The following is a 15,946-nucleotide window of genomic DNA, read 5'->3' on the forward strand; positions in this document are numbered from 1 at the left end:
TATCCATGTATTTGTAAGTCTGGGTAAAAAAAGCCTACACTAATACATGAACCTCAGTGAAAAAAACTACCATCGACTGACCTGAGGCAGATACTTGGATGTCCTAAGGAGTTCCCGACTGACATGATTAATTAAACACGTGAGTTGCCGAATACTGACAATTAAACATGCATTCATGTATAATTACTCAAGTATCCAGACAATTGCATGGGTATTTCATCGCCTGTTCGAGTACTCTAGTACATTTGGCACACCCCTAGGTTGAGGATAACTTCATAAATAGTTCCAAGATACATTCAAGAAAGTATATCATTACAATGTGCTCATTTTCGTATCATAATAATATATGAGGTTTAAATAATGTAACATTATTTAAACTCACATAATAAAGTTTGTCTATTAAGAATATAGCAGCCTCCTACCTTTAACTGCAATTGTTGGTTCAGGTGTTGCAGTTGCTGAAGCTGGATTTGGTTGTGGTGTTGTAACAATGTCTGCACCTGCTGCTTCCTCATGCCTTTTCCATCTTTCTTCGACACAGGCTTAGCCTTAGGCCTATCACAGATTGCCACACCGGGCGGCACAGCATGGAAGGGTGGGGGGGGAGCCGTTCCATCCCCAGCTGCTGGGGTAGGACGAGCAGATAAACAGGGGGCCACCGGCGCATCGCCATCCCCAGAAACAGTGGGTGTGGGACCACGAGGACGGGCACCTGATGCTGCGACTGAGGATGCAGGGGCCACCCCTCTGCTCCCATAGAACCCAGCAGGAATTGCAGGCTGATGCAGCATGCTATTTGCCACAGCTGTAAGACACATTCACACAATAAACATATCAACTGCTACACACAGAGGTGGACGCATGGACCAGGTGGCACCAGCAGGGCTGGATTTACCATAAGGCAAAATAGGCACGTGCCTAGGGGCATCGCAGCCCAAGGGGTGCCTTCTGTTACCTCATGCAAGTGGCTATGCTTTATCATAAAAATAGGGGTGGGGGTGGGGCTCAAGTGAGGAGGGGCACTCAATGGAGAGGTGTCTATAGTGTAACTTTGGGTAAATCCGGCCCTGGGCACCAATCGCCCCATTGAAATTCTCGGGTAATTCAAATTTACATACCACAAATATTTTTATCACACACATGAATAAAAATGTATTCGCCATTGAATTCAAGTAAAATGCCTACATCAAACATTGATTTAGCTTACTCATAATCATACATTGTTTTCTTCATTGTAGGGGTAGGAGTAAAGGGGTAAACTTGGTAACCACCCACTGACTTGAAACCAGGATCTGTCCCTACCGATCCCATCGGGCTTAACCATAGAGCATAGAAGCAACTATTAAACATTAAAGTTCTCACTCAATTTCATGAAATGTATTCTTACAGAGTTTAAATTTAAAATTGGAAAGTCTGCTATCCAGACAGAACCATACATATTGATTTATGGTCACAAAACAAAATTCAAAGAAATAGTTGCTTTGAAGTGGTATTCACTACATATTTCCATTATCTCATCATATATCACCTATTCAATTATGCTATACTAGATTGAGAACATGATTTCATAGGCAACATATGATTGCTTAGGGAACTACAGAGCACATTCTATGATGCAGACAAAATTACTGAAAACAACAACTTTTAGATTTCTTTTGGGTGGTATTAATATGTATCTCCTGGTAAACTAAACATAAATTATTCAACAACCAGGTGAGTGATTAAAATATGCACATTGATGGTCTAAACCATTAAGCATTATCAAATAAATAAAGACACTACCAAGGTCAAGAGAAATATTTACAATCCTTTTAACTCACCAGGGCTAGGTGTCAGAGGTGGCATTGGAGGCATAGGATTAAGTGATAAATTTACATCACTTGGAGGGATGGTATTCATTGGGACAAGAGGTGGGCACGCAGGAAGAACACCAGTTGTCAAACTCGTAGACCCTAAGCCGTCACCTCGACTTAAGCCACTCAAACCGACAGGGACCTTCTCCTGAAGTTCTCTCTCTACTCTCTGTAAAACACAAATTATGGGTTAGTGGTAACTGTATCAAATATTATGGGCTAAGACAGCTGGGGTCTAAAATGAATCATAGTATCATTGCATACCTGGAGTTCCTCCAATATTTGCTGCTTCTGTAAAATTTGTTCTTCAGCTAACTGCTGAAGCCCTGCTTTCTCTAACACAATATCTACAGCCACAGCAGACAAGCCATGCTCATGAGACACATCCTGAAAATAAACGATCACTTATTATCATGACCATTATATCAACACTGGAAACCATAATACAATATTTCTTGCATTGGAAAGTACATACCTGTAATTCTGGGTTTCCACTGCTACTATCACCAACTGGCCTGCCTTTACGAAGCAAAGACTTCAAGGGGTTAGGTTTTTGGCCAAGTGGATCTGCCAGCCTCCCTACATTTCATGTTAGAGGGAAAAATCTTTTAAGAACTCATAAACAGATAAAATTTTTCACAACTATTAAATGCACAAAATAACACAGGCATCAGGCCCTGTTCAAATAGGACACTAGTGAGGGCACACACTAAACTGATTATTCAGTTTTGAACTGAGGCTGGCTTTTAGAGTAGAACTAATAGAGTGAACTAATGAAACATGAAGTGTGTTCTAAAACATTGAAATTTAACGAGATTTTTTTATCCGAAGTTGAGCGTGAACTTTTCTCCTTGATTACCACAAACTAATCTTAGGTTTATTTTTTAGATAAATACATAGCTTTCCTAGATTGATATCAACAGCTTTTGGTAATTGTAATTTAAGACTAATAGTTTTTTTTCCACTCAACATGCCGGAGTGACTTGTCAAAGACTGAGCGTCCAGTACATATGCTTTTTAAATGCAGATATAAAATCAAAGAGCAATTTCATTTTCTAAATTTGCTGATTTCCTTTGAGAAGCTTGGTTCCTAATATTCAATGGGTGATAGTAGTAGTAGCCAAAAATGCTTCTTTAGAATTGAACAATGATGATTCACTGATTGGATTCATATTGTTTCACGGTTTCAAATAGACAATATTATGTCACAATTTACTCTTTAGTTCAAGAGTTTATAGGTCAACTAGAAATTATTTGGCTTCTTTTGATGCATGAGCTTGTCATGAGTCTAAATGAAATGAAGTGCATATTTTCCAAAACTATTTCAACACATCATAACACCACAAGCCTTCAAAATACATCTCAAACCACCATTTCAAGTTTTAATAGGACAATATTCACGCCAATATAATTCTAACAATGCTTCCTATTCTTGTTGTTAACACACAGAGTCAGGGACTTCTTAATTACCATCAGTGTTAGTAATTGTTTACATTTTTATACCTTAAATATGCGTACTATGCCTACAATATTTCACGACCGACCTAATTAAATCGCATTGGTATAATCCTGAGGCAATGTATGGTTCAGGATAGTGAATTCTTTCTATTTTAATGATGAATGTTGTTTTTCAAGCACCAAAATTCATAATTCAATCAAGATGCCATTACGGCTGGGAATATGGATTCACTTTATAATAGTGAAAAATGTAATAGCTACTACTATTGACAAGGTACTAAATTTACCTGGTTTAAATACATTCCTCCCAAGTTCTGAACCAAGAACTTATGAGAACTGAATGGCAACATCAACACCATTTGCAAAGGATGCTACAATAAAATTGTAGGTGTCTGACACCACCAATACCAACGAAGGAACAAACTTCCGAGGGAAAAAATACCAGGCTTACCAGCAGGTGACTTAGGACCAGCCGAAGAACCAGAGGATGTGCCGGATGCCACTGAACCAGCAGCAGAACTAGCTCCAAGCTGAGATTCATCTCTCTGATTTACCCGAACTGCTTCAGGTACTTCATGCAATGAACCTTGCTGTTGGGGTATTTGAGGTTGTGGAGCAACGCCTGGAGGTGGTGTCATCATAATTGAATGAGGGTAATCTAATAGGAGCTGGACTACACTCGTGTGGCCCCCTTTCGCTGCCTCTATCAGCATTGTTGAGTTATCCTAGAACATATGACACAACATGTACAAAATAATTATGATAATACAAAAAAACTTTACGCATGAAAAGGATGTTAGGTACATCTGAGTTCACAAAACGCAAGATGCATTCACAGAAATTTCCAAAAGACAGAATTCCCTTATAATGTGTACAACAACATTTTTCAATCGGTCTTACTTTAGACATCATCTCACCTTCAACTTATGAAACGGATCAGCGGAATGGGCTAGTAACAACTCGACTACAGCTAAATGTCCACCAGCACATGCCAGGGATAATGGTGTATGATCATTGTTAGTGGTCTGCTTGTTAACATCAGCTCCTTTCGATATGAGAAATTGGACCGTGCACAGGTGTCCAGCTCGGCAAGCTTTCATCAAGGGTGTTCGCCCTCCTTCAGATTCATGCTCCTACAAAGACAACACACCATTAATAATAACATAATAAATAAACGACATGTACAGTGACCTCTATTGATATAAAATTACCAGATCAGCTTGGTACGTCAGGAGTAGGTCAGCCACATCAGTATGACCGTTTTCGCAGGCATAGGTCAATGCTGTATCCCCTGTTTGAGTTTGAGCTCTTACATTTCCATTCGACTGCAGAAGGTACCTGGAATATCACACATATGGTTACTACTAATCATAAAAATACCAGCAGGTTTAATGACAGCCTTTTAACTTTGCATTTAACTTTAGTAAAATTTTGTTTGTGCAAACAATAAAAAAACAGAACGCTTTAAATTCAGTTACTCCTTGAAACAAAAATCAAATTATAATTCTAAGAAAACATTTTTCTCTTAATTCTATGACTTCAAAGCTAGGATCAATCGAAGTTATTGTACCTGTATGACCACTCAAGACATTTAAAAGTTTAAAATTATCAGGATAAAAATATTCAAACTGCAACTAGAATGAATTGCAAATTTAGCAATGGATTCCACTTACCTAACAAGATCTAAATGGCCTTCTTGGGCTGCCTCCATCAAAGGAGTGGAGGCACCTAGTTCTATATCCCCACCAGCCTTGATTAGGATATCAGCAACTTCCAAAAAGCCCCCACAGCAAGCCAAGGTCAGCGCAGTTTCCTGAGTTTCCTCAGTTTGAGCATTGATGTTTGCTCCTATATAATAAATATAATGATATGTTTAATTTCATTTCCAACAAAAAATTTTATCAATATACCCATACATTTATTACAGTGGAACAGTGTTCTCACTGGTCCACAGTAATAAATGGATGTTTCAGTGTTTTTGAATGGATCTTTTCAGTGTTTTATCACAACACAGTTTTTGCAAATCCAGATTTTTAGGTTTCCCCACCACCTGTGTTGTTCCTTTGGATACTCTCAACTTTCCTTATATTAAAATGCATATTACACCATATTCTGGCAATGGAATAATTAACTCATTTTTTAAATTGCCTTTACAAATATTAATAAAACACCTGGAGCATATATTTGATGCAACCTAATTTAAAAATTACAAAACTGGTTTTCCTAATTGACAATAAAAAAGAAAATTTTCCCTGGCATTTACTAGGAGGAGAAAATCTGCTTAACTGAGAAAATTATTGAAGTTATTAATCTTTGCTTCCTGGTTACTAGATAGTGCAATAGGTGCCGGTAGACAAATAACTATCAAGAACATGTGGATGTTGAATTCAGTCTATTCTAGCCTTTCTATTCATTATTGCAATCAATACACATACAAGATTATTCTCTCGTACTTGAGATTTAACTTGATAGCTCCTTAAAGATCAACATAAGTAATTACACCATTAAGCATGTATATTAGCCTAAACTCATGCGAAATAATCATAATCTCAAATCTTAGAAATCTTTTTCCATCATTTGAATCTTTCAAATTATAAGCTTAAATAGGAAAACTGCAGCACAGTTTAGCTAAAAACTCCCTCACATGAGTATTTCTAGTGTTCACTTAATGTGGTAGGTGAAAAAAATGTGATAAGTGTAATAATGTTGTATCTGTATCATTGCCCATGACCAAGCTGTGGATGCCATCTCTGTAGTACGGGGGCTCAGGTTGTGGCATATGAAGGATTTTGATTTGCCCTCAGCATTCCATGCTTTTTTGAGACCACAGATACCAAGAAAATACCACAAATCTTCTTCGTCAAGCAATGAAATTGCAAAATATTTCCAGTAATGCGCTATTAAAAAAATACACACTGACACTGCCACCATGAACACTACAGCAGCTGCACAGACCTGCACTTTCCAGATTTATTCAAATCATAGTATGTATAAACAGTAAATATGTCTCTCTTGGAGCAATGATGCATTCATTAAGACCATTATTGTACTATACAATATTTTTGACAAGTTCATAAGAAAAGTCGGTGAGTGAGGTAAATGAATGCCTTGGGTACTTATTTTTGCCACATTATGTAACATAAATGAGGTTAAAAATGTAAGCTTTTAAAATATATTATAAAGTATAAACTTATTTGCAGATTTTTCGGTTGCTTGAATTCAACTAATCCATAGTTAAACATACTAATTTGGTCTAATATTCAATTTCACAGCAGTGATTTAAAAAATAAAATCATGCAATGGAATTAGCATACATATACTCTCACAGAAAATTGTGATTATGAAAAAATAAGGTTTTTAAAATACAGCCAAAATAAAATACCTTGGCTTAGGAGAAGTACCACCATCTCCTCATGGCCCTCACGCGCTGCCTCCATCAGAGGAGTATATCCCTCATCGTTCACCTCTTCTATGTTCGCTCCTCTCTCAATCAGTAGCATCGCCAAATCCACATGTCCCCCACACGCAGCCAATGTTAAGGGTGACTCAAAACTATCAGTGGGCATATTAACCTGTAAAGACAATTGAGATGAACATTAATTAACTTAAACTTTTTTTTCACATTAAGGTTTAAAAAAATCATGAAGCCTAAGCTCCACACCTGAGCTTTTGATTTAATTCTCTTCTGCATAGTGAACCCATATAAAATACAAAGCTAATCATTTAACAATCCCATTTTCAGCCCTCAATAGTGCAATCAGAACATAATAACAATCAAACAACGGAATGAAAAACATAAACCAAACATTCTCCAAACAGAATTGGCAAGAATTACACATCCTCACAAGTTACAAGAAAGCACTTGAAAAAAATCTTCATACATAGAACAAATGACAAAGGAGCGACAGTGAGTTAGAACATAAATACAGCCTGGATAAAGCTCATCTCCAATTCATTAAAAATATCGAGACCAATGTAACACTTTTCAATTCAATACCTTGCAATAAAACTTCCCATAGCTATTTAAATGGGCTACTTTAAATGAAGTCTAATTTATTGGGTTTTCAAATTATCACTAGGCTCCAAAAAATGCAGCATAGCACTTTGATTGATGGCAGTTTCCATTGGAGGAGCTAAAGACATTTGAATTGAAGAACAATCACAAAAACATATTTCCATGAATGGATAATTATTAGAAGCTAACCACTAACTTTAATAGCAATTTTTCATTGAATATAGAAATAAAACCACATACTTTTTTTCAAAGTAGGCCACTGGTGTTTTACAGGCTAAATATAAAAAAATTCCACAGTGTAAATACAAAGTCCTATCTTCAGATTCCGAGCAATATGCAATTGTTTTTTAAATAGAGTGAAATCACATGGTGCCGATTTGTCCATTTTCACTTAGTTGCATTTTGTGTTGAGTGATCATACTTGACATTTATTTGATCCATTCATGCAAAATGTCAAGCATGAAAATTTTAAAATATTTTTGGATACAGTAATTTTTAAGCCTGTGCATAGTAATTAATTTATGTGCAGCAGGCTCCTGATTATCTGGCTATGGCTTATCCGTGTTGTAGATTATCCATGCATTAGTTCACATTCCTCTTTGTTTTCCGCGATCTGTGTAAAAAAATGAAATAGGATGCAAAAGCACCAGTATATTTGCATTTTAATGCATGACTACAGCGGGTCTATTATTTTCATTAAAATACCTTTCGTAAAATGGAATTATTTTATTTACTTGCTTACAAGGAATGTCTCAAGTTCACATGGACGCATGATCTAGCATTGAAGACAACAATCAGCTGCGGAGAAAAAAACTCCAGTAATTTTAGAAGATTCCTCAATGGTAAACGAATCGTAAATGAGGAAAAATGTTATCTACGATCATTCTATGTATACTTCATATTGCAAACGCACAATTATTGCCATGGACTTGCATGCTGTTGAATACGGCCCAAAGGAATCAGAGATTTCGTCGCACTCAGGCATGTTTACGCCGTGACTGCTCAAAGTCAAACTGGAGAGGAAGGGAATAGTACAAGTGAAGGCAGGGAGGGAAGTGGAAGTAGAGATAGCATGAGTCATAGCCAGGCACTTGCTTGCGTAGACAGTTTGCCTTAAGCCCTAATTTCTTATAACCACTGCCAGGTGATTGGGTGATCACGCACCAGTTGCTATCACAGGAGTGCCATTATGCCAGTGAGATTACGGGAGCTATGATAGTATTGAATGAAGATTGATATGTATCAATTTGAATGAAATTCATGCATAATGCATTAACCATTTTAAAAATTAAATAAAATTATCCATGTCATGCAAAGATATACACTTATGGTTTACAATTGACTATAAATTAAAAATTTTGATAAAAACAATTTTAAAAAATTGAGTATTTTCCGGAAGCTCAGATATAATTCTTGTATTATACAGTAAAATCCAAAAGTATTGCTATGAATTGAGCTATGTTCATGGCAGTTAGCAAATTGTATTCACGTCTAATCTAAAATCTTTAAAAAAGGTAGGTTCAAGCAACATTAAAACCTCCATTAAAAGCACCACAGGATTTACTGCATCATATAAAGAATGTGTAAAACATACAAGTATTAATTTATTGTATACGTCCAGTCTGAGATCGTTGGTAGTTGACTCGGAAAAATGTAGAGACCTCTAGTCGTTTAGTGCATGCAGCGCCTTTTTAGGCAAGTTGACAAACTACATCAAATTCGTGGATAAGAGCGGTGAAAAGAGTTCGACATGGGGAACCGAAAATTTTCGGGTGAAAAAATTCGAAAATTCCCGGTTTCCCCCACCAGGAGAACCTCAGTGCCGTGGGATTTTAACTACGTAGCAGAATTCTCAAAATCCGCAAAGGGAAAGAGTGAGGGCAAAGCAAGCTACCTGATGAAAATGATAAGTTAAATGAAGCCGAGTATCAGATGGGCGTGCCGCTGAAATGGCATTTGGTATATAAGAATGTATGCATCAGTCAAATCCATCGTAGGAGTGTAAATGTCAAGACGGTATGCAATCATTTTTTTGCGAGGTGGTGTTTCCCCTTAGGATATTTAAAAGAGATGTTAGTTGAATCAACAATATGCCCAATTGTTTCCATAAAATTAAAATATTCCATTAATCAGCTAAATTCCTGTTCGAATCCTTTAAAGGAAATCAAACTTACTCCCCAAAATCTTGTGTTTCCTGCTGCATAGGCAACCGAGTCAAACATTCCCGCATTCATCGTTTAGGATTCGAGGTATTCGAATTCGAATATTCAAGCAATGATTTCACATTCGAATTCGATATTCGAGTTCGAGAAATCTGCTATTCGACCCATCTCTACTAAATTTTACTTTCATTCAAAAATCTCTAGATATGCTGCAGCATAGGTTCTGAAGAACTGTCAACAATCCCTTCTTTTGATGAGAAATTATGAATGCAAACTTGATGAAAAGTTAATTGGGATACCACAGTAAATGTCAATTAAAATAAAATATCATCATGTTACACTCATTGTCAGTGTTCATGGATTTGTTCCAGTGCAATGGATCAAGGAAAAATCAGAGTTACTGTATCCAGCGTATTAAGCATAACACTCCCAGAAAATATTTAAACTTGCTAAGTTAAAAGCCTAGTGCAAGCAAATTTATTATTATCTTGGCAGAAAAGATTAATGACTCCTATTTAATTGATAATACCACAATCACTACACTTATGCATGACTTTTTATGAAAATTTGCATTGATTTCTGCAGCAAATGAGAATACTAAATCTAGACTCAGAATATGTAATTAACCAGGAACTAATTTCAGTTGGCATGCTTCTGCGAAAAGCCATCTGCCACCTAGCCCATTATCAGAAAATCATAGGTTTTTTCTTCTCCATAGGCAAATCTTTCCTGTCTGTAGAAACATTAAATTATGGTTTGGCTAGTAGTGTCATACACCACCCAAATGACGGCGTTGGGATTTCCCTATCCCACTTCTTCCATCCCTATCCTTTCCATGAAGACATTGTCACACTTTAATCGTGGCGGCACCTCCTATCCTTTTTTCCTTCCTCTGCCCTTCCCCTTCTGATGAGTACGGGGGAAAAAGTCTCGGATTTATAGGCCTTGCCCACAGGAGTGAAACACTGCGAGACAGCCTGATGTACTCCTTTCCGATGCCACCTAGCTCAAGTTTAATTCACATCTTTCAGGAAGATAATAACTGCCTTTCACTTCAGTAGCTTTAGTTTCAAGAAAAACTACAATTAACTTTTTTAGTTTGTGTAAGGGATAAGAAAAATTTGAGTCACTCTAGTACCTCAACTAAATGTCCATAATTTTTCACCTCAACATCAGTGCATTCACTTGTTCTTTGTTGTCCTTTTTCTTTTTCTCTTTTTTTAGCCTTACTACTCATATTGGGATAAAAAATTTCCAAAATATGAAGTAATTATTGAGCTAGCTGACCAGTTACAGTAGCTAGTAGTTTAATTAATACAGCAGCTAGCCAGAAGAGGTTCTGTAAATCCATATTTTGAATTAAATTATCAAACTGCTTTTTACCAGCTACATTGGAGACAAGTCATGCGTGACCAATGTGTCACAGCCTAAGTTCTTAGCCAACCAACTCTATCCTATAAACATGGTGGTTGTTTTCAAGATTGCAACGGCTCCAACTTTGCCAAGACATTCTCCAAAGGCTAATATGAAAGAGAAAATGTAAAATACGTAAGCTCAAGTAATTAGCTGCATTCATCGCACTGTGGCCGGGTAAATTTTTTTATGTACTCTAAAGTAAAACCTAAAGGCAACATTTGATAAATGTGCCTTTATTAAATGTGGCCACACAGTTGACTATTCAACCATGGAATTCACAGGTAAAACAAAAGACAAAGCACTAAAATATCATGTTAATTCATCTAAAAAATCTTACATCAAGGAATCAATGCACACATTCAGCAAAAACAAATATGATAAAATAAAAGCCTTGCTGTTACAACCACAATGTTAGGAATGATTTAGGAAACAAAAAATGTAAAATTTATTCTAATATTCCATTAATTCAAATGACAAATTGAAGAAACTTTCGGCACAAGAAAGTTATGCAACACAACACTTAATAAAACTAAGAAATTTATTAATACTGCATCACAAAATTTCAAGAAAAAAGACTCGGCGAATCACTCCTTAATCTTTTTGATCATGCACAAGAGAGCTTCAGGGAAAATTTTCAACAGTACATTTGATGCTGGATAGAGTGGCAAAATAGAAAAAAAATTGACAAAGCTAGCTCCTTAAACTTCCACTTGGAAAGTGTATACATTATAGACGCTACTGCACATGATTTAAATATACCGTTCATTGAGGAAACAATGAGAGAAATCATAATTCAAAGTGACAGAATAACTAAATAGCATCGTTCCACAGTAACAAATCTCTGGGTCCAGAGGGAATACCCATGCAAGTTCTAAAGGAGTTGATGCAACAGATTGCACTGCTCTTAGAGATTTGCTAATTAATTATCAGAAGTAAAGGTGCCTATAGAATAGAAAATTTCAAATGTTGCACTAAAATTCAATAAGGGAAAAGGAAATGAATAAGAAACTTATCAACCAATACCATTAATATTAATGAAACGCAAGATACAGCGCTGGACCATATAATTTACAATTATTTATTGGAAATCCAAGTCTTTTTCTACCTTGCTTATTTATCATTATCTATTTGTAGTCAATCATTATGAAGAGATGCATTCAAAAATTCAAGATTTAAGTCATTAACCAGCCTGGAAATTAATGTAGCCATTTTACTGCAAGTGGGCTGATATATCAGCATTCATTGGATGGGTAAAAACTACCACAGGCCATTTAATGAGCCAACTCTTTACAATAATGATAATTGCATATTTTTGCAGGCTATTTATATTTAATATTCATGAATACTACCACTGAACATGTCACAAGTACCTCACATAAGAGATTATAGTTGTAGTTCTAAATCATTAATATGATGAATGAAAAGAGAAAACCGAGGTTTATCCATCTCTATTCTCCAAGGACAAGTCAATCTGAGAAAATCTATGATCAAGGCTTGCTTTAAGTGGCACAAACTACTAAGCTAAAATAGGAATGATTCACAATTTAAAATCTCATAATGCACTGAGCATTCTAATTTTCAATCAATCCACCCAAATCTATTTCGGAAAAGTACCATACATGTACATATTTTCACTTTCTTGAGTTCAAAATGCCACTACACCCATGCCTCACTTAATACAAGGGATGCATTCCTTGAGGTTTTTGCACTAATCGAATTGGCATTACTTGAGACCATTTTAACATTGGGAAGATAGGGATGCATTTTGAATGTCCTATAAACGATATTCCTATAAACAGCTGTAGAAAACCTTATACATACTAACATTCATAGTTTAAAATAACTTTGAAGATAGAAGGCATACATTTAATGACGTTTTTTCTCATTAAAAAAATTGTATGTGCTTCTGAAATTCCATCCTTTCGTGCAGGTAGGTTAAAATATATTTTTAAAAATGCATGCTATCAGGGGTGCGTAATGCATAACTGGTAGTTGACTTATTTTCAAACCAGTCTAAAAACAATCCTTATGTCACACAGGCCCTTTTGTTGCTTATCCTAGGCAAATGCTAATTTGAATACCATTTTATTGTTTGCAGAGTTTGATAAATCATAAATGGTTTTAATTTGAAGTCCGTTGAGGCATCAGTACCAAGCTGCAACTGGAATCGGTCTTTAAATGCCTTGAAACCTGTCCCAGGTTTTCTTCCCTGAATAAGAATGAACAAAATAGCATACTCTTCCAATACAATTTCGTCTCATCAGCATTAAATACTAGTAGAGGGGGAAAGGAGCCACTCTTGATCACAGCTTGGGAGTTCATCAGAAAATGTTGCAGCAATTGTAAGCCATTGCAGTACTTGCAGATTCACCTAATATTGCAGCACTAAAATACTAGCTCGCCGTTTAAAATTCTGGAACCAACCGGAGCTTCCACTAAATGTCTTGGGGCAATCACCACCCTATTCTTCTCTAATAGATTTAAAGAAAGGCACAGCTTTTGCACAAATACGCCTGTGATAGAGTAACATCATTTGACCGTTTATTATAAATCCAGGTACATAATTATAAGTCTATGTTTTTTCCAGCAATGAATTTCGCATGCATGTTGACTGCTTGGATGAAGTTGGTCTGGATAATGTCACTGATGTTTTAACCTCGTCTTTATTCAGTGCGGACTGTCAACCTCATGAGCTTAAACTTACAAGAAATATTGCTTTGATGCTCTCCATTTTTCAAGCAATTGATCACTTTCAATTTCTCTTCCAGATTTATGCTTTTTCTTGATAACATCTCTATTTTTCTATCCACATTCCTCTCTTTTTTGCCATTGTTCACTTGGTTTTTGACTATCAAAATCACCTTCTGCTGCTGAATAACTACCACGCTGTATTCCTGGGATGCAGAGTGCCAAGGATTGCTGGCAGGGAATGGAGCCAATGTCTTTGAGACGCCCTCTCGGACCCTTTTCAGTGTTGAAGCTATTCATATGAAACTCGTTTCTTCCCCCCCCCCCACCCCGTGAATACCAATGACCTTGAAGGCTTTAGGGTGGACCATTCATGTGGAGGGCAATTCGCCTGACTACATATGACAGCAAAAATGAAATCTCATACCGAATTGCTTTCAAAAACTCATTTCCTTTTTCTTCAAACTTAATTAATAATCTAAATAAACTAATGCTATTCAATTAAGGAAACGAGATAAATTACTAAGGTAGGTCAGCTATCCAGACCGCATGACCAGTAACATTTTTGGTCACTGCACAGCAATGGATTTCTACAAATATATTAACAAAGAATAAGGTTTGAGGCAAGCATTTCTATTAATATGCATAAGAGGAGAGTAGTTTTGTGTGTACTTAGCACAGGTTCATGTTTTATCAATAGTGTGTTCAAGTTATTTGATTAGGCTAAGCAGCGTAGAGATGTTTCCTCAAAGAACAAATTTGCGCTATATTGAAGTTGCACCACTCGAATTTGCACTTAGCGAGGCATGGGTGTACTTAGTCACACTATTTTTTAAGTAACTCATGGTCACTTTTTCAACCAAAAAATATTTCTAGCCCTGATGGAAGGAACTTGCTCTACATTGGTATTATTCTGCATGTTAATCATGGGTCTAATGACGTACATAGCCAACCACTCACTCGAAAAAATTTCTTTATGTTCTGCTCATTACAATGGACCTCAACAATCTGACGCTAAAATTAAATTATCGATTGCCAATCATTTACCACCTTAAATTCTGACTTTTCCATGACATTTTTCAGTACACATGTCTCTTGAAAGACATGCACTTGTTCATTGCTTAGTTCCAGGAACATGTTCCTAAATATCTTTGTTCTCAAACACAATTTACACTAAATGAGACCATTTTTAAAAAGGGAACTTATGGAGGAGTTCCCTGTATCATATAAATTGAGCTTCAAATCCCCCAAACATCATAACCATTCTGTTTGAATTTGAAATTGGAAATCGTGGAATTTCTTGCTGTTACTTAAACGCATTTATCTTTACAAACATCTTTGTGAGTAGCATGCACTCATATAAGATCACTTCCTATCACAAAATAAAAATGTTCCACAGCTGCAAGGGTACTAATCAGTGGAGCTATGCAGAGTTGAGATTACAGTGAAATGTTCACATATTGTTAACACAAATGAAGAATGGGGTAGTTTCCTTCATCAAAGAAAGCAAAAGGCATTGATTGCGATTCCTTAACCACCATTAGTGTATTCATAATATACAAATTATTTGGTTTTAGAAATACCTGTTTAGACGAATGTTAATGGTCACTTCTAACCTCATTTGAAAAAGGCCAGATTAGCACCCATGTGATGCCACTCCACGTGACGTCACAGGGACCTAGATTCTATACGAGTAGATAGGAGTTTTACATCATCTGAGATTACCAATGCATGCATGAGGCACAGAGCTCAGGGAAACATTTCATAATAATCACCTTTTAAATTGCCTATGGTGGGAAAGTTTCCCTCATTTGATAGGGTATTAATAGTCCTAATTTAAGCCAAGCACTACCTGCTAGCAGGGTATTCTACGCTACCGCCATGATTGGCAGGATGCAACCTGCATCGTAGCAGCGTTCATAGCCTCGCACCCAGGTGGCCTCACACAGAAGCAGCCAGACGTCACACAGGCTTTTTCCAGCATTCATACTTAGCCGTCGCATTTTCGAGTGCTTGAAAATTTTCACTTTTCATTTAATCGCAAAAAATAGATATAGTCATTTAAAAATCTAAAAGTGTGAAATATGTACCCCAGGAGTAATAATCTTTCGATTTAGGCAATAAAAAAATAATAGGAAACTACCCTATTGTGCACTTGACATCCTAACAATGGATGAAATAAATGGAATGCACAACAGTAATCATGAATAGGTAGGAAATGAAGGTGATGATGAAAATGCAGGACCACACCACCAAGAGAAACTACATTTGATGTAATTGCTACATTCAATGTCATGCAACAATATTTATCACACACCCCAGGACGTGAGAGTGATTTGATCTCTTAGACACAT

The 15,946-nt window shown here is 36.4% G+C and overlaps 1 protein-coding gene across 10 annotated transcripts in view; it reads right to left on the minus strand.

The window, feature by feature from the left end:
* LOC124170897 overlaps window positions 1-15,946 on the minus strand; it is a 122,480-nt gene that overhangs the window by 77,181 nt on the left and 29,353 nt on the right. For all 10 annotated transcript variants that reach the window (XM_046549937.1, XM_046549941.1, XM_046549940.1 and 7 more), the window contains exons 9-17: window positions 6,694-6,883; window positions 4,985-5,159; window positions 4,523-4,649; window positions 4,229-4,444; window positions 3,763-4,036; window positions 2,329-2,432; window positions 2,118-2,240; window positions 1,821-2,022; window positions 423-805 (exon numbers count right to left, since the gene is read on the minus strand). In XM_046549937.1, coding sequence (XP_046405893.1) covers window positions 423-805; window positions 1,821-2,022; window positions 2,118-2,240; window positions 2,329-2,432; window positions 3,763-4,036; window positions 4,229-4,444; window positions 4,523-4,649; window positions 4,985-5,159; window positions 6,694-6,883 — 1,794 coding nt within the window. The remainder of the gene's footprint in view (window positions 1-422; window positions 806-1,820; window positions 2,023-2,117; window positions 2,241-2,328; window positions 2,433-3,762; window positions 4,037-4,228; window positions 4,445-4,522; window positions 4,650-4,984; window positions 5,160-6,693; window positions 6,884-15,946) is intronic.

Source organism: Ischnura elegans, chromosome X (assembly GCF_921293095.1).
Source record: "Ischnura elegans chromosome X, ioIscEleg1.1, whole genome shotgun sequence".
Taxonomy (NCBI): Eukaryota; Metazoa; Arthropoda; class Insecta; order Odonata; family Coenagrionidae; genus Ischnura; species Ischnura elegans.